The 20257-nt window shown below is 36.0% G+C and overlaps 1 protein-coding gene across 5 annotated transcripts in view; it reads left to right on the top strand.

The window, feature by feature from the left end:
- The window catches only part of ATAD2B (ATPase family AAA domain containing 2B), an 81065-nt gene that overhangs the window by 21119 nt on the left and 39689 nt on the right, over positions 1–20257 (top strand). For 3 of the 5 annotated variants that reach the window (XM_063315182.1, XM_063315174.1, XM_063315157.1), the window contains exons 5-15: positions 369–471; positions 1603–1717; positions 2390–2506; positions 4402–4477; positions 5378–5476; positions 6797–6908; positions 7182–7297; positions 8937–9111; positions 11071–11159; positions 13134–13293; positions 15741–15831. In XM_063315182.1, coding sequence (XP_063171252.1) covers positions 369–471; positions 1603–1717; positions 2390–2506; positions 4402–4477; positions 5378–5476; positions 6797–6908; positions 7182–7297; positions 8937–9111; positions 11071–11159; positions 13134–13293; positions 15741–15831 — 1253 coding nt within the window. The remainder of the gene's footprint in view (positions 1–368; positions 472–1602; positions 1718–2389; positions 2507–4401; positions 4478–5377; positions 5477–6796; positions 6909–7181; positions 7298–8936; positions 9112–11070; positions 11160–13133; positions 13294–15740; positions 15832–20257) is intronic. The other 2 variants (XM_063315190.1, XM_063315166.1) reach the window with 1 other exon arrangement.

The following is a 20257-nucleotide window of genomic DNA, read 5'->3' as shown; positions in this document are numbered from 1 at the left end:
CTCTGAACTATATCTGTAAATCATGGATAAAAGACATAATACTGAATTTGCTCACACTAGAAGAGGGTAATGTTCATTTGTTTGTTTCCTGAGATGCAGCCCCTTGTATTCAGTAAAAAAAAAATGCTTTGGCAGTTAGGGTTCCTTCTAAAAGGGTATAGGAATGTTGTAATACAAAAATCACCTTTTTGTGTTTTCTACTAGCAGGCTTCTTTGCTGGACCAAAAGCTTCCAAGGAACATAAGGGACCCTTATTTAGTTATAACCACATTTAGTTATGATCCAGCCTATTGTATCTACTTACAATTTGACAAGTCAGTTGTTACATACCTTGTAATACATTTTATATCACCATTTTTTAATGTTAGTACTGCTGAAGCTGTTCTTCAGGAAATGGATAATATTAACATCAGACGGAATAGGCGATCGGGTGAAGTGGAACGATTGCGCATGTGGACAGATACAGAATTTGTAAGTTTAGGTCTCTTCTTACCTTTTTTTCTTATATTTTATTTAAGCCTTGGGTATGTTATAACCCAGCACTGAAATCACTTGTTAGTAAAAAAAAAATGACTATAGTTACTTTTTAATATTATGCCGTAAACATTTTTCAATCCTTATGAGAGTAAAGGAACAGAGGGAAAGGGAAAGCTTGATGTGGCTGGCTAGAGAGAAAACAAATGTCGACACAGTACTATCCTAAACAATGCAGTAATATCTCGCAAAAAGTGACATGGGGGTTGTGGCAAATCATATGATAGTCAACCATCTGTAAGGTAGTATGATCAGTGTGAAACAGTCCATCTACATATACATGTTTTGCTGGTTGGCATTCGGGACCTATGTCTCCTTAGGTTCCTTTAAGTAGTAGCAACTCAAATCTAAAATCCAGTTGCAGGAACCAGAAAAACACCTTCTCCCTCTTATCTGTTGCAACTTTGGAGACTTGCACAACCCTTGAAATGCTGTGGTAGATGGGTGGCTAAATGGAAGCTAGCTGATGAGGCAACAAGGCTTTCTCTTTTATGAGCTGGCTAGCTTGCAACAGCCCCGCCCTTCCCAGCTACCCTATTGGCTGCTGAGAAGCTGTGGCTTTGAGTGGTAGAATTCTTGAGTCTCTGGCTCATTTCTGTAGATTCCAGCTCTGGGGCAGCAACAACTTGTGCCTCACATTGCCACATGGTGGCAAGGCCAGAGAATTTTAACAAGCTAGTCAGAGTGCCTTGCTGCTGTGAGTTCTACAGTGCTGATTGTGCCTTCCCTGTCACCAAATGTGGGCACTTATTCAAGAATAGATGCTCCATTATTATAAAATCAAGTATTTCTATATGCCATATAGATACAGTAATGGATTATTTTGTGAACCATCCCATGTATTTGGTTATAGTTCTTAAGATAAAATAGAATGCTCAGTACTCTGATCAGAGTTTCCAATAAAGATAATTACATTTATTTAGCCTGTGATTTTAGCATCTCTCTTTTACGTGCATACAGATTCTCTCTTATTAAAATAGTTGTTATGATTCTCAGAGTTATTGGGATCTGTCAGTTAACTCTATAGTTTGGAAACAATGCAGATCATTCTTGAGGTTTTTATTTTAGGAAAACATGGATATGTATTCACGAGTGAAAAGGAGGAGGAAATCATTGAGGAGAAATAGCTATGGAATCCAGAACCACCATGAGGTTTCCACAGAAGGAGAAGAAGAAGGTAATGGTGATAGTAGTGTGATAGCTACTTTGATAAATACCAGTGACAAATTGTTCATACTGTTAAAAAACAGTATGAGTTTTATGAGTTCTCAATAGTCTATGTAATATTTTTTGCATAGTTTGCGACTACGTCTTCTCCGAGGCCTTAACTCTATTTCTACTCTGTGTAAAGCTGCCCTTGCTTTTTGGCTTCCAAGCAAGCTTCATTAAGATGTTGGATACAGATGGGCAGGACTTCTTCAGTTATGGGTTCATGCGTTTGGCACTCCCTCCATATGTTGATACATTCTGAGCGGTGCTGTCCCCCTTCCCCATTGTTCATTTCATGGTGCATTTGAATGAATTGTGTAGGACTCAGTTTTGTAAACATCTTTGCTGTTTGGCCTTTCTTGTTATTTATTGTCTAAATCTTGAAATTGTAACAGCTTTTTCATGTGTTCAAGGTCTCCTCGATCACCTTATAAAAGCTGTGCATCTTGAAAGAAAAGTTTTAAAAATCCTTAAAATTACTTACATATTATTTTTAATAACGTTCATTCTGGAATGTTGCAAACTACCCAAATCAGTGTTACATTTTATAAAATAAACTTCATTTGTAAAGTAACAGGGCCCCTTTAATAGATATTATACAAATCTGTGGTGTATTTTTATAAATGTTCAATGGGGATTTTTCTAGAATCTCAAGAAGAAGATGGGGATATTGAAGTGGAGGAGGCAGAGGGAGAAGAAAATGATCGTCCGTATAATCTCAGACAAAGAAAAACAGTAGAAAGATATCAAGCACCTCCTATAGGTAAGATGTTAAAAAATGATTTATATAACTGAAATAACTTGGTTCAGCAATATTTTACTCTACTAGAGTATTAGATTAGAATTTAGGTGGACCATGGATGAAATTCATAGTCATAAAGCTCAGTAAATGACAGTGCCTCTCAATTTAATATTTTTAATGTCAGAATAAAATGGCTGAAGGAAGAACCATTATCTGCTACTTGAAGCTTCTGTGGGAAAGAGTATAGGAAAAAAATTAATACACAGTTTATTCACCCTCTTCTCTAAATGTTATTTTTTTCTTTTTTTGCAGCTGAACATATAGTATAAAGGGAGAGTTCTATAAGATTTGATAGTTTATGCTGTTACTGTTTTGAACAGGTACTTAAGGTAGCATCTTACTTGTTCTGTATTTTCTGTTCTTTGATTTACTTACTGAAAAAAGTAGGTACAGTCCTATCTGTGGTTGAATTTTTATGACCACCAAGAGTCGTTTGATTGTGGCAGGATCCAAATGTAATAAATAAATAACCAACCAACCAACCGTCCCTCCCACAGTCTCTTCCTGTTAAACTTGATGAAATTAGAAATGCCTCTAAGATCTCTGTCCACTCGTTAGACAACTTACTCAGAACATGAAATCATGATTTTGGGATTGCGTGCGAAGTGTTTAGTATGAATCCATGTAAGACATAATATACATTCTTCCCTGTTTCCCTGCCTTTCTCATAGAAGGAAAAATCAGAATAATTTCATTTTAGCAAGTTTCTGTGTTGCTATTTTGTGCGCGCCTGGAATTATTTCAAATAAACTGTATTCCATGATCATTTTTGTAATTTGCTTAGCAGTATGGAATCTGTTTCATTTTACAGTTCCTGCTTATTGTTATATGCAAACTCCTAAACTAACCTCCTTGGGAGAAGAGCAATGACAAATCTCGATAAAATAGTTAAGAGCAGAGACATCACACTGACAACAAAGGCCCGCATAGTTAAAGCAATGGTCTTCCCTGTAGTAACATATGGCTGCGAGAGCTGGACCGTAAGGAAGGCTAAGCGAAGGAAGACAGATGCTTTGGAACTGTGGTGTTGGAGGAAAATTCTGAGAGTGCCTTGGACTCAAACCAGTCCATCCTCCAGGAAATAAAGCCAGACTGCTCACTTGAGGGAATGATATTAAAGGCAAAACTGAAATACTTTGGCCACATAATGAGAAGACAGGACACCCTGGAGAAGATGCTGATGCTAGGGAGAGTGGAGGGCAAAAGGAAGAGGGGCCGAACAAGGGCAAGGTGGATGGATGATATTCTAGAGGTGACGGACTCGTCCCTGGGGGAGCTGGGGGTGTTGACGACCGGCAGGAAGCTCTGGCGTGGGCTGGTCCATGAAGTCACGAAGAGTCGGACGCGACTGAATGAATAAACAACAAACTAACCTACTTTTTAGTTTCTATTTCTCTTCTTGATCATGTTGGGGAAGAGAGTTGGGAAGTATTTGAACCTGGCTTTTTACCTTTCTGTTTGTGTTTGTAATGCTAACTCAAGACATCGTATTAGGCCATAGTGAAAGACATAGAATTACACATTACTGTATTTAAATGAGAATTATTTTGTAAGTCAGCAGTATGGAGTCTGCTGTCTAATAGCATTTATCTTTATTATGCTACAAGTGTTTAGTCAAAGGAGTCCTAAAGCTAAAATTTGATATTTTTCATTAAAATCCAATTCCAACTAGGAATATTTAAGTCTTACATAACAAACATAACTTGAGAAAGCAAATTTGGAGGATGCAGCATTATACCTTATTTGCAAACATTTCTAATTTATGAAAAGCATTAAGATGCCTTACAGTAAGGAACTAAATGTTTATACAGATCTGTAAAAAAAGTTCACATATCAAATTGATTTATCTTATTTAGTTCCAGCTCACCAAAAGAAAAGGGAAAACACATTATTTGACATTCATAGGTCTCCTGCAAGAAGAAGCCATATCAGGTAAATAATACAGGATTTTTTCTATTGCCATTTTGCTACCCTGCTGAACTTTCAGGAATAATTTATTGAAGAATATGCTCGGTAAAGATATACAAAACTAGGCCAATGCACCCTTCCTCTGTTGGCAGCAACTAATAAGTGTGAAGGTGATGTATAGCTGTAAATAAAACAGAAGGGCTGTATAAAACCATTCGGAGGAATACTTTGCAAGTCACCCCTCTAAACCAGTGTTGTAGTCTGGTGTGCTGGAAGACATTCCTGCCAGAAATTTTGCTGAAGTGATGCATTATGAACCATCTCTGAATGGTTTTGCCAATTTTTGTTTTTTGTTTTTGTCAGACTCTTACATGTTGTGGATAAAATAAAAATGCATAAAATTGGGTTTAGCTTTTTTGAAAACAGGCTTAGTTCAGAGGTAATGTGGCCTAATAAATAGTCTTGCATTGAAGCTTGATGAGGAAAGAATGGAATGATGCTTGTTCTGTGTTTAATAAAGCATAAGCTACTGTATTTCTTCTGCATTACTTTCAGGGTTCATTTTTCCCATTCTATTTCAACTGAGAAATGGTGCCTTAATCTCTGTCTTGAAACCAGAACTTGAAACCTTGATCCTCTTTTGTAGTCAGATTAAACCACAATTTCCCTTCTGCACTGGAGCAATACAGTTTGGGTGCATATGGAAAGCCAAGGATTGCTATATCTTGTTGCTTTTCTGACAGACTGATTTATTGTGACATCTGAACCAGCTCAAGTGATGAAGACAAGAGAAGCTTGCTATATGCCAGTTATAAAACTGAAGACATTGTAACCTTTAAATTATCTGTTTTAATTTGTTAGCACTCACTGAGCACAACTCAGTGCATGCTGGTCTTCAGTTAAATGTTTTAATTGCTTCTGCAGGAGAAAGAAACATGCCATTCATAGTAGTGATACAACCTCTTCAGATGAAGAACGTTTTGAAAGAAGAAAATCTAAAAGCATGGCAAGAGCAAGAAACCGGTAACAATTTTTCTGTCATTAATCAGCCTCGAAAAAAAATGGCTTGGTTCCATGTCCTTGGCCTGATGAAAGTTGCCAACCATGTGAAATTGTTTGATTTTAATTAAGGGTGCTGTTATAGGGCATGGAACCTTATTCATATAAAACATGTGCTTTTATGTTATGGGATTTCTTCAAACTTGCCCATCTATGAATAGAAATTTGCAGAGGACACCCAGATTTAGTGGAGGCAAGGAGTGACGCTTCAATTTTTCCTGATTATTATTATTTTTTAGTCCTTTTTGGTACCTTCTATGCCAGAACAGAGCAGAACATCTTTTGAAGAGAAAGCTGTAGCTCAGGGTTGGACTGTGGAACCCTCGGTGCTCTTTGAGCCTGGTTGTTTTCTTGCAGACATTTCATTGTCTGACTAGGCAACATCTTCAGTGCAAGAAGGGAGTGGGGTTTGCTCTCTGTTTATGTACAGTGGCCTGCCCGGCTTGTGTTGGTGGGGGTATTGTTCTCTCCTGGGTAGTTCCCTGATTAGGCTGTTGTTTGCCACTTGGTTGATTGACTGAGTTAATAGTTCCTTGATTAGGGTATTGTGTACTGCTTGATTGTTCATCTAGTGTTAATTCTGGGCAGTGAAACATCTGCAAGAAAACAACCAGGCTCAGATAGCACCAAGGACTCCACAGAACATGTCATCACTGAGCAGAATACCTCTTATGCTAGTTTGGAGAGTCACCCACCCATTTGGAAAACTTCAATGAATATGGGGCTGCAAAGGAAGGAATGGCAACATTTTTAGGCGGGGGACTGAATATTGTCTTTGTATTCTTCTGCAGGTTACAGGGGGCATAGCCACTGAAGTACTGATGTCATCAGAATGGGTGGGACTGGAATTTTTACCCTGGGATTTGTTTTTTGATTTGGGGTGGGATTGCTAACAAGTGCCTGAAGTCTTCATGAAGAAGAAGAAGTTTGAACAAGGGCAGCCAAGGGGCTTCACATGGGCTATCTACTGTGCCCATTCCTACTATCTTTAAAATTTACTGCCTCCTCCTTTCCTCCATTGTTAGCAGAATTCCAGTGAATGTAATTCCAGATGCAACCCTATTTATTCTGATGCATTATTTGAAATTTTTTTGGGAAGTGAGGGTTATTTGTCCATCATGTCTTCAGGAACAGCACAGACACATTTTTTTCCTCTAATGAAAGTTCTCACTGCTATTTTTGGGACAAAATGAAATACATGAGAAGTCACGCTTCTGTTCTATGCATACATGCATCTTTATTCAGCCTGAAATTTATGTGATTTTTTTTTTTAATATGCCATAGATGTCTGCCAATGAATTTCAGAGCAGAAGATTTGGCTAGTGGAATCCTACGTGAACGGGTGAAAGTTGGTACAAGCTTGGCTGACGTGGATCCAATGACTCTTGACAAATCGGTGTGCTTCATCTCTTCATTACCTGCCTATGCTAAGAGCGAAATAATGACTAATCTTTAAGCTGCTTTGTAAAATTAAATCTTAAACAATTAAATGTTTATAACTACTGTGCTTACACTGAATTAAAAGTAGACCATTTTGGATAATATTTCCCTTATTGGGATTTTGAAATATGTTGATGGTGGTTCTACGTAGACTGGACAAGTGATAAATTAAGTTACAGTTCCAAATGTTTGTTTGTTTGTTTATTTATGCTTTTTATCTTCCTTTTAGGTGCGTTTTGATAGTATAGGTGGGTTGAGCAATCATATTCATGCACTTAAGGAAATGGTTATATTTCCTCTTTTGTATCCTGAAATATTCGAAAAATTCAAAATTCAACCACCAAGGTAGGCTTTATTCAAATGTAATATTTATACTTCTGCCAGAGTGCACAAACTTTGTTGGATATAGGGCTACGTTAAAGAATAGCTTAGCAAAGAAGTGGACAAAAGCTACATCTGAATTAATTTAATCTAGTTAAAATAAGCCACGTGGGCCAGTATGATTACTATATTTCCCATGTTTAATAATTTTAAGAGCTTATTTTTTGTCAGATTAAAAATTACAACATGGTGGAAACTCTTTGAGGGGCTCTTGAGTGGGAATACTCCTGGCTTTGCTGGCTGCAGTTGGATTCAACTATTTGACCTAAGCAGAATAAAAGCCACTCCTAGATCAGATCCCCGTGTCCCAGTATGTCTCCAAATCTCTGGAAACATAGGGTAATTCTGGGAAAATTGCTGAAACGGAAGTGACATTTGATGAAATATACTGCTGTAAATTCTTTATTGCAGAAAAGGGATTTCACATCTCCCAACAATTTTGTGTTGTATAACTTCTCTTAAATTTGCCAATCTAGAAGTGTGAGAAAGGTAAGGAAAATAGGGCTGTCAGGGGAAGACCATTCTCCACTTCTTTGAAACAGTTCAACAAAGCTAAATAGCTCAGTAATACCATAAGTACAGAATAAATCAATACTGATCCATTCTGTTCAAAGAACAATGCAACTGAGTTTTATTTATTCAGAATTATCTTTTAAAATGAAACTTTTGATTTCAAGAATAGTTTGAAGAATATGGAACTTTTAAAAAGGCTTGCTAGATGCATGCAACTTCTCAGATATGTGTATGGCCTCACTGGCTTACGTTCATATTCATGAAGCCAAGGAATGCAGAATTTAGATTTGGTTTCTTGGGTATATATCACAAGACCTTCATGAAAAAAGGAAGCTGAATTTTTAAATGTAATGTAGAAGCAGAATAGCATTGTGGGTTCCTCAACTTATGAAAGGAGCTATTGAATTTTTAAAGATGAATGGACGCCAATAAAGATGAAAGTAGTCATGTAGACCCTTCAGAGAAACTAGAAGAAGTTGGCAAAAATCCTCACTGCAAAAGATTGATTGCATATATGTGCTATATGAGATAGCTAAGCATGGAATTTTCCTAATAAAGACTAGTTTTTGCCCCTAGGCTCATCACTGTTTTCTTTCCTCATTACCCTATTTTAGCAGAACTGATGTTGGGCACATTTGCCTGAGAGCAGGGAGCTTGAGAAAAGTTATACCCAAGCTGGCACTATAGCTTTATTCATTTGCAATGCTGTTAGAATATTTATTATTTATTTGTTTGATTTATATAGCTGCCCACTTGACAACCAACTCAGGGTGGCATACATCTCTGATATTCATTTTAATCTGTGATGCTTATATGCAACAAAAAATTGGCCCAGTATAGTAGAAAAAAGTGAATAACTTACATTTTTGTTAAAATAGAAAATAACGTAGATTAAGAATAATAACTTTATTACTTGTAAATATTTTCTACTTTTCCCCTTCATTGTTTTTAATTAGCCATAGCTTCCATTTTACTAGGTATCCAAAACAGATCACTGAGCTCTTGTTTCCCTTATTTGGGTAGCAAATACTGGGCTGTTTACAAAGAAACAAAGAAATAGTGATTTCTGTATCTGTCCATTTGTCTTCAGGGGCTGTTTGTTTTATGGTCCTCCTGGAACAGGTAAAACCTTGGTGGCTAGAGCTCTGGCCAACGAATGCACCCATGGGGACAGAAAAGTTGCCTTTTTTATGAGGAAAGGAGCAGACTGTCTTAGCAAATGGGTTGGTGAATCTGAACGGCAGCTTCGACTCCTCTTTGATCAAGTTAGTACACAATTTTATATATTTGATCCTTTAGCTGAAATGGGAGATTCATTTGAACATTTGTGTTAATTGCTAATATACCCCTCTATGTTTGCAAAGGTAGTACCGTAATGAGCAAAAGTATTTCCCATTTAGAATAACTGGATAAAAACTGGTTTTGTTTCCAGTCCCTGTTGTCATATTGCCAAACAGGATGAACTACCATGGATCATGGTGCATTCCTGTATTATTTTTTGCTGGAGTCATTATAGGAAGGAGAAAATGTCATTAAATGTTAAATAACAACAAAGAGTAGAAACAATTGCTGTGAGTAACTATGCACCACAAGAAGAACTGTAGGAAATATTTTGTTTCCACCCCCTATTTTGATTTTCATTCTGAAAGTTAAAGCAAATGTAATTGCCACATCTCTAGTCTGAAGGACAGATTGTATCTCTCACCCCTTCTAAGAGGCTAATTGGATTAATGAGTGGGCCCATAGGCCCTCCACAGAATGTAGTCCTTTGGCACTGAGGCTCTTGGATGGAGGAAGAGCCGCTGCTTTGCTTCATCCAATAATTCACATTGAGGAGGGGGGTTCCAGAAAGGGGAAGCGTCTCCACTTGGAATTCAGTAGACTTAGTAGGCCTTGCAGGCTGAATTACCAGTGCTTAATAGCATAGTGCTGGCAGCTGCATATGATAAACATAAAGGAAACATATGAGTTGAAGATAAATAAGACATACTGAGAAATAACTATTTGCTAGAATTTTTGTTTGTGGACAGCTTCAAGATATCAGACAATATGATCTAAGTCCTAACATTTCCCTCTAAAAATACTGCCCCCCCACCTTAAAATCTTTCATGCTATCCTATTTTTTTCAGAGTGTAAATAACATTTAGAGAGGTACATAGGAACTTCCTTTTTATTGTTATTCCAGTATACAGCAAAGTGTGTTATGTATAAATGAGAATTTGGCAAATGTATTTTTTCATTGTTAGGAAATGCCCATAAAACGTTGTTTCAGATGGGTGAATATGTGAAGTTGCTAATAAAAAAGAAACAGGAGTAGGCTGTCAGACCAGTAGAAAATGCAGCAAGTCCTTTTGCTTCAAGAAATAAAAAAGTGATATTGACTACCCGTGCCTCTGAAGTCATGCATTTTTGCTTGTCCTCTTGCAATGACACTTTTGATAATTTCATACTGATTGAAGACTAAAATTAGTTTCTTCAAAGCATGCATGTTCTTGGATGTGAAACTCTGTTATCAGAAAAAAAAAAAAAGTATCTGTGTAACTGGCATTGGATGAGACAAGGTATTTGCTTACATTACATCCTAGCTACCAGTAGTTAATCTTGAGGAGCTACCCAGGGCTGGACCTGGTTAGTACTTGTATGAAAGACCACCAGGAAAGATCACAGCTGTAGGCTAGACTGTCGAAAAAATATACTGGAAGTAGAAAATGGCAAACCACTACAGTATTGTTGCCAAGAAAACGCCATGGATTTTAGGTCATTAGTAGAAGTTGTTATGAGTTGAGCTCAGTTCAAAGGAAATTTTAACCTTTTCAGAAAATTCAAAAGATCAGCTGCTTTTAAATGCAGAAATATTTTTCAATAAGCTTCTACAAAGTTGATCCAACTTCTTTTTGTCGGAGCTTGTAAAGTTTGTTCTCACATTTGATATGGGCCTGCTGGGTTAAGCATACTACCTTCCCCTACCCCCATCCCAACCCATCACTACTCATGTGGAGGCTACCAGGTTTCTGCATCATGAAAACTACCTATTCACTGTGGAAGGTAATCTGCAATATGTAGACAAGGCAGAGTTAATATATTTTCTTGGCTGTATATTATTGAGTGAACTCTAGGACTTTTCATATTCAATACAGTAATTAAAAGTAATTTTTGTCCTAGCTTTTAAAAGTGTAAAAAGTATTTTCATATTTATAATTAATTCTGTTTGTTGCTTACCCCAGGCATACTTGATGAGGCCATCCATAATCTTTTTTGATGAAATAGATGGCTTGGCCCCAGTCCGTTCCAGTAGACAAGACCAAATTCACAGGTGAGGCTAGCATATTACTTCTGAGTATATAGGATTGGATCCATAAACAAGTGGATGTTTTTCAACTTTTTATCCTCTTCAGTTTTCACAAGATAAAATTCATTTTAACTTTTGGTGTGTGAAAGTATGTTTGTGTATAGGTCTATCTATGTGATCGCTATGAGGTGTCATCAACTTGATAGCACATAATCAGTCAATGTGTGTGTGTGTGTGTGTATGTATATATGATACACACTGGGGAGGGGGAAGAGAGAGAGAGAATTGAACCTCAGTGGGATCTTATTTGGAATAAGGAATGACACTGATATTACTGCATTGTGGTTAAGATGTTTGGCAGAAAGTATCTCATGCTTTTTAGCTATGGAAATAAAAGGAACCCTTCCATTTCTCTCTTATTTATGAGATTTAATTACTAGATGATCTTATTTATTTATCTAAAAATTTCAAGTGGGAAGAAGGCTAACAGCCAGTGGAAGATAGAACGTTACATTCCTTCTTGGAACATATTTGCTGTGTTTAAATATGGAAAACAGCTGTGAATTTTTTTTTTTTTTAGAATAGCCATTCCTTTTGGAGATGAAATTGCCACAGGTAATAGTATCCCTTATGCAAAATCCAGTGTTAGTTCAGGAAGAGATTTGTGTGAGTCAGGGTGTGTCACTTGCTTGCCTAGTTCCCTGTCTTAGGTCCATTTGAAAGACATTTGAATAAGGAACTAGAAATCTGGTTTGTCAAATGCTTGTGTCTCTCAGCCTCAGTACTTTTTGTCTTCCTTGCTGCATTGGTCTATAACATCTGACCTTTCTTAGAGGCTGAATGTTACTTAGTGGGTTCTTGGCATACAAAAACAGAATCTTTTCACTTGTGCAGAGTTTATAGGGCTAGTTTACTGGGTCCTTCTTGTAGAAGGTATCTGAGAGAGAAAGGACATGGATGAGAATAAACATTGAAGCAATTACCTGCTCGGAGATAGTCTGAGAAGCTTCAACCTGGCTATTTCAAGGAAAGGATAGGCCTCTTGTAGGCTTCTTCCTCTCCTTTCGGATAATTGTCTAACAAAGGAAATAACAATGATAACAAAGATGGCTTTCTAGCTTTTTAATATTGAGATAAATAATTGAGGGAAAGGGAAGCTTTTCCCTTTTAGCTCTGTCCTAGACTTACTGTTCTGGATGATTTTAATGTCCAGACTAAGGTTATTCAGTGGATCAGGAAGGCAACTATGACTCTCAGCTAGTATCTGAAACTCTACTACACAATGTAGTAGAACATATTCTAGATTTTACATTTTGTTAGAGTGAAGTTGGCATCTGAGTGAGGTTGGCATCAGAAGATGGTATCTGAAGATGAAAGACTTCCTTGTTGTCTTACACAATTAGTGCAACATTTGGTAGGTGCTCTATGACACTAAGTGCAGGAAACTCATGTTATGAATCGATTTGCTGATTGTTTTTCAGGTTTAATTCAAAATACAGGTTTTAAGTTTTAAAAGAGAGACAACTATCTCACTGTGCCCAGGCACTAATATTGACAGGAGGAGCCCTCCTAAAGATGTACCCTGATTTCATAGTTCCGTTTATCTGGCACCCAGATGAGATCTATCTCCTGCATTACCCCCAACCTAAAAAATACACTTCCTTAAGAGTTGTGTTTAGCTCCCACAGTTTCCATGTTTAAGAAAGAAGTTAAGACTTTCACTTCAGTCAGGATATTCAAGTTGATGAATGATTTTAGGTATTATTTAGGAATTTTTAAAATTAGGTTTTAATTGTTTTATTTTTTTATTAAGTAACTTAAGTGTCCTGGAAATGGAAAGGTGGGGCACAAACTGAAATCAATATGGATTAATTACAGTATGTTTTGGCAGTATGTACTTGTCTCTTCAATATTGTTTGTTTAAAGATAACTTTGAATTGCTGCATGCATCTATTAAATGTTTTGCCCTAAACAAAATTATGTTGAAATATGTTTTAGCTCTATAGTATCTACATTACTTGCACTCATGGATGGATTGGACAACAGAGGTGAAATAGTTGTCATTGGTGCTACAAACAGACTTGATTCTATAGATCCAGCACTCAGGAGACCAGGTCGCTTTGACAGGGAATTTCTTTTTAGCTTGCCTGATCAAAAGGTAGGAGTATAAAAGGCTATGTTTGTGTGTCTTTTCAAGAAATATTTATATTTCCTTGTGCTTTCTCATACTCTGAGCTAATTTTTAAAAAAATTTTACAGTAAAGTTTATTATGTTTCAAGGAAAGAATAAAAACTACAATAGAAACAACAAACTACCAAAAAAACCCCCTAAAAAGTGCAGAAACACAAAAGAAGAAATGTTTTTTTAAATTTACAGAAAGATGTGGCTTCTGACTTTTAACATCAAGGATATACAAAATTTCCATAGTCAATCTCTTACTCTGTATTAAACCAAAATACCACATTATTTCTATAAATCATTCCCTTTTAACACATAATAAAAATCACTAAGTACAATTACTCCTCCCCCTTATATTAAAATGAAAAGAAAAAAAATTCATATAAACCTCCTAAACATCTTTCTCCCCTCCAAAAGATAAAACATATTTAATTATTCCCTTCCTACCACTATTCTATACATTTCTGTCTACTATAATAACAATCAAATTAAAAGGCTTACATAAGTTGTCAGCTATTATAGTTAACAATATAACAATTTTAATAATCTCAATCTTAGTAAACTCAAAATCTTAACACAAAGAACAAAGCCAATTCAAAACAGTAAATCCAAACCTTTAAAGACAAATAGCATCAGTCAGATCCTTAAGGCAAGCCAAATAAACATTCTTCAACCGTATCCCACTTCAAAATAAACCAGAGCAGTTACATATTTCCAAGATATGCACAGAGCTTTCTTGTTAAGAAAATCAAACAGTCCAGTTGCCCCCCTTCAAAATTCCAGGTTCTTTTCATGGCATTCCACCAAGATATTGACCCTACTTATAGCTTGCAAATCACTCTCTCCTCTAGATTTCTTCAGCCCCATTATCCAGTCTTCATCCAGCATCTTGACAGAAATCCCAAGCTCAGTCTTAAACCTTTTTATTCTTTAGTTTCATCCAACAGATCCCCAACCTGATGGCACATTTTAACTCTCATATTTTCCACAATGTCCTGGATATCTTACATAAAGGTTTGATAAAAGTCAGAAGATGTTTGCTTGAAGTCCTGGTGAAGGTCAAAAAGGATCTGTTTGAAATCCTCCATGTCTCATGCAGTAAATTATGGCGCCCCCTAGGAACTTAATCAGTGAGAGTTGAAGACAAAGGAAAGTTTGAAAGTTGTTTAAACAAAGCAAAAGTTCTCAAGGGAAAGTGAAGGCAGAAAACTGAAGGTTCAGGTCAGCCAATTCAACATGTTGGAAAATGCTAATATCTTCAAATTTAATACAAAAATAATAACAGGAAGACAATTATTTACTGAATCTTTGAAATTTCCTTCAGAAGGAAAACAAAATCCAAAACTTAAAGAAAATTTAAAAAGTAATCCCAAAAATAACATTAAGCACGAAGAGAAATATCTTAAAAAGCCTCTCTTAGGGTACATATACTTTAAAAAAACACAAATTGGTGATTTAGAAATGGGGTGGCTGTTCTTAGTGTCCCTTTAAGGCTACAGTGCTGCTTGGAAATGATGATGTCCCTGCCTCCTGGGAGCTCTTACTGTCAACTGTGAAATGCTGTTTGCTACCTCTTGGCTGCAAGCCACCATTCTGGAGGACAAATGGGATGATTCCGTGAGTTCTTCTTGATCCGGAGAACCATTCTGGGCTTCAGGAAAGCCTTCCTGAGCCCGAAAAAAGCCGCTGTGCTGCCTGCTCTGCCTGCCAAAACAGCAGGCACAGCTGCTCAGAACACCATTCCTACCGGAAGCCGACCACTCTGAGCTAATTTTTGAAATGATGAGAACTTCATAGTCTCAGATAATGCTTATTACATGTGGAAAATTGCTGTAGTTAAATCATATCAATCCAAATCCAAGATATGATACCCTTCAACATTCCCAGTGGAAATGTCAGCTTTTGCCTGGAACTAGACATAATTCACTTCATTCCAATATGAGCTTGGAACTTACTAGAAAGAACCATGCCAGAAGCTCATTGATTATGAACGTACTGTTCTCCAACTGACGTATTGCTACATGGGTCACAACATCAATTTTTATGTTAGCATATGTTTATTGAAATCCTCCTTTGAACCATTATAATCATATTTACTAGATTGGCTTAATGCTATATTTATAATATTTATCTGGCGTAAATCATTGAAGTCTAAACAGAATGATGCATACTTCTTTAACTGCTTTTAGAACAAAAATATATTAGGGTCAATTTTGATATCTGTTGATATTTCTACCCTAGTCATTTCAATAGCAATCCTTTATTACATTTTTTTAGTTCAGTAAGTTTTCTGTAGTAAATTATTTTGGGGAAAATATATTAAACAGTAGTTGATGAACTGTTTGTATGACTGATGTATTTGATATATCTTATTGTGATGAAGTTCTTTTTATTTATTTATTTATTACATCTTTTATTTCTCTTAGGCAAGAAAGCACATTTTACAAATTCATACCAGGGACTGGAATCCAAAATTGTCCAATCATTTTTTAGGAGAACTAGCTGAAAAATGTGTTGGTGAGTGGTATCATAATAATACTTTTGTTTTCTATGTTTTCATTCCTGAAAGGTATTGGGGAAGAACGCTTGAAACTTTCTGATTAAATTTCTAATTGTGACCAATTCTTTCATTATATATTTGAAGTTTCGTGTTAATTCATGTTAGAAAATGTAAATATTTATTTTCATGCCACTTGCTAAAGTTTCCTATCATTACCTCAAATTCTTAGTATATTTTGAAAAACCTTGGCATGACCCATGTTCTTTTATAGGACTAAACAAAACAACTCCAATGCTAATGGGATCAAGTTTTCTAAAGGAAAATTAATATCAGCCTTGATTATTCAACAAATAAAATAGGGATAACAGCTTGTTTTCTTACTAGTCTTTTTACTGAAATGGTTTTGCACTGAAAAACAACAATGTTAATAATCCTCCAAATTCTAAAACATAATTAGAATAAGTAAATGACTGGCACAGGATAGGATTTTCTGTCTCTTGAGTTGGGCACTATGCATAACTGAAACATATTATGGAACACCAGACATGAAATACTGCATAGTAGATTGGCTGAACAAAATAAAAATCTTATACACTAGTAACTGTTGTAGCTGTTTCTTTCTAAAGACAGAGCATCAGAATAAGATTGCTAAGTGACATAATTTAACATTGCAAATACATCACTAAAAAAACACAGCCTCTTCAAAACAGTGTTCATCTTCTGTCAATCTTGTGTTAGTCTTCAATTTTGAAAAACGACGGCATCAGATCATTCAGGTCTCCAAGAGAACAATAACATTTTAAATTGAGCACCATCCGTTCAGACAGCTACTGTACATCCGCATTATCCTCTTCATCCACAGGAACATCTATCTCCGAAGCAGCATTCTTCCACTTTTGATCTGCAAAGACCCCAACATCTTCTGGTGAGAAGACAACAGTTATCCAACAAATGACAAATTAAACTTTGCCTGGTGTAAGAAAGCATGTGCCAAATCCATTTCATGTAGATTCTTTTAGTGACTCTACAAAAATCATTTAGTGGATAGAACATACAATTTTGGTCCTTCCTTGACCAACATTTCAGTTTGAAAAGTGATATTTGATGAATGCTAAGACCTCTCTTACAGATCTTATTAAAAATGTGCCATGTACTGTGGGATGACTGCTTGGATTTGCGGGAAAATCTGTTAAGTCTAAAATAGAGAAAATCCCAGAGCGTTTGTTCTGAATTTTCCTCTGAAAATAGATGTATATTTTTAAATCTCACAATCACTATGCGAGTCTAATCAAAGAATAAAATTAATTTTCATCATTTACAAAGATGAGTCATTTTTTTGTTCAAAAAGCTTGTAATATGTAGTCTATTCAGCATTTTAAAAATGCATGTGCACCTTTTAAACAAACATGTTTAGTTAGTCTTTTATTTGATGCAGTTAATAAATGCTTTCCATTATTCACCCTTTGTGGGGGAATTCCAGGGGGAAGAATTTGCTTGCCTTTGATATTGCCATTAAGAAAGATTTGGATCATAAAGAAGAAAAGGCAGAATTTTGCAGAAGTGATATTGTTTAATAATCACAAATTTCACTCAGTGATTTGTGCTCAGTTTAAACATTTTAGTGCTTTATTTTGATTTTAGAATCTGTACACAAATCCTAGTCATTAGCATGTGGCTTTTTGAGGCTAAATTATTTTGGCAAGAAAATTAAGGCGATAATAGAAGTTGTATGGGGTTTTAAGAAATTCTGGATACAAATCTGCATGAGATACCTATATAATGAAACATGGATAGAAAAAGTGTAGAAGTAATGGGAGCAACATTTTGTTGGATCACCTGTTGAAAAAGGGACCAGAAAGCATTATCAAAGTGATCTTCCTGTGTCTTATGCCACTTGGGTCTTACGAAACCACTTGTTTCAAGCTCTGCAGAAGTTTTCCTGCAATTGAATACACATGCAGGTTTAAATGGAAATGTAACATTTCCTAAGTTTCTAGACAATTTGATGGGAAGAAAAAAATCTCTATGGATATAGATATAGTTGATCAAAAGATCAGGATGTTGCTATAAAGTTATAAGATACAAACTGTATGTATCCAGCTTTTGAAAATTTGAGAATTTCTAACTCATACAAGTACTTTACATACTGACAGAACTCCCTGATTGCATCAAAATGTACTTAAAGGGTAATTTATAAACATTTACTTGCAAACACACGAGGACTCTTCAGTCAAAATTCTCTTCCAGTCTGTGGTTCTTTTATGGTATCCATCAGATACATTTGATGTGTGCTAATATCCCATATACTTTTTTCTAACAACCCAGTTTAGGCAGTATTAAAATCTGCTCTTAAAAATGGGGTGTCCATTCTTCAGTCCATTTATTTGTTCCAGTTTGCAACTGCTTCTGTTGAAATTTGATACCAAATCAAGATGCATAAACTGCCTAGATAAGCTCAATGATTAATATGTAGTATGTGACATGAACTAAAATTCCAGACTTTTCCTCCCCTTCCATTTCCATCTGGTAACAAATGTCACTTTTTAATCACTTAAATTCACTTCAGTTACTCCAATTTCCAAGAACACCTGCTTCATCTTGTATTACTTCTTCATATTTCTTTATATTAATTCTACATCCTAACGTAATATATAATGGATCTCAGTTTATGTGATCTAGGCCTTCAATCTTTGTCACAACCCGATTTCCTTAGTGCACTCTTCCTTCCAGTCTATATATAGGCTATAAATGAAAATAATGTATTAAATAGGGCACAAGGCTGATTTGTAGTGGATTTTTGACAACTGAACTTTATTTACTTGGGAATTCATAACTTTCCACATGGCTCTTATTTTTCCCAATCTTTCCCAACATCATCTTCTGTTCAACACGTTGCTTGCTGTTACACATTATGTGCCCTCTGATTAAAACACTCAGTTTTAGCGATGCTAACACATCAGAGACTTTATTAAAATCCAAATGCCTCCCTTGCGTTTCACCTCCATGGCAAGTTCTTTACTTAGCAGAGGGCAGCAGATGAATTTGAAATTAGGCTATGTTGTTCCACGTGAGCATTCCTTCGCTGTATGTGTATATTCTAAGGCATCTTCTGCCAGTGAGGATTTGCTAATTGATCCAGTGCTATTTAGAATGCTTGCTGTCCTCCCATAAGGCTTGGATAATCCTCAATTTACTCTTCCTTTAAGACTAACTTTTCTGATGGATGATTATAGTTTCTTCTTTTGATCTGAGTGCATCAAGATACGTTAGCTTCAACTTCCATTTCTGCAGTATTCCATTTCAGGACACTTTTTCAAGTGATAGCAGTACTTTTTTAAAATGTTGAAGCAAAATAATTTTAAGATCATCTTCCAAAATACGGTTTGGTAAATGCAAAATGTGCTTTGGGCTCTTGCATTATCCTCTTGCATGCCAGTTCTTTCCTGAAACCATATTTCATGTAACACTCTTTAACAATACATATCTTTCTACATGTGGAATTCTGTTCTATTTATTATTCCATCTTTTTTTTCAAAATGTTAAGAATTTTCACATTGCATAATATACATTATTATTTATCTACTTTACATGCCATTTTTAATGCAGAAAAAAGACATACAAGATATCTTACTGTTGAAAAGTATACACAGATGGAAAAATAAAATTAAATACAGAATAAAAATATAAAATCAGATAGATTAAATTATATATATATTGAATGTTGTCAATATATGTAATACAATTTTAGTTATTAGGCATGATATTGTTTAGGCATGTTGCAGGAAAGCAATTCTCCCATACCCCGTGATCAGACTATTGTGATTATTGTCCTGACGTTTCTTATTTCTGATTGTTGCAGGATAGAAAAAGTAAATCAAAGAATATCACAGTACACTGCCTTTATTTACAATTTAAAATCAACTATGCTGTGAGCAGGCTTGAGTTTTATTTTTAACCATTTATATTGGTTCATTAAAAACCTCATATCTCCTACTTGAGGAACAGATGGCAGCTGCAGCCCAGAGGCCTTTGCATAAGTCCTTCTTGTGCAACAGTTGCACTTATTCCTGGTTTGGGGGGGCCTTACTCACTGTGTCACAATGCCATAGTCATTTCTTGACTGGATTACTGCAAAACACTGTACAGATGGTTGCTCCTGAAGACTACTTGGAAGCTTCAGCTGGTCCAGAATGTGGCAGCACAAGCAGTTGTGACCATGCCATGCTATGCCCATGTAACACTGCTACTGGATCTGTGCTGATTATCAGTAGATTCCTAGGTGCAGTTCAAGGTGTTGGTTGTCACCTGTAAAGCACTTCATGGCATAGGGCCTTGTCATGTAAGGGACCGTCATTCTCCTGTGGTATCTGCCCCTCCTATAAGATCTGACAGTGTCAGCATGCTTCAGGTCCCATCTATTGAGTGATGTCATCTGAAGGTACA

This window comes from Candoia aspera, chromosome 1, assembly GCF_035149785.1.
Source record: "Candoia aspera isolate rCanAsp1 chromosome 1, rCanAsp1.hap2, whole genome shotgun sequence".
NCBI classification, from domain to species: Eukaryota; Metazoa; Chordata; class Lepidosauria; order Squamata; family Boidae; genus Candoia; species Candoia aspera.
Note: the sequence above shows the minus strand (reverse complement) of the source record. Positions and strands in the feature narration are given on the sequence as shown.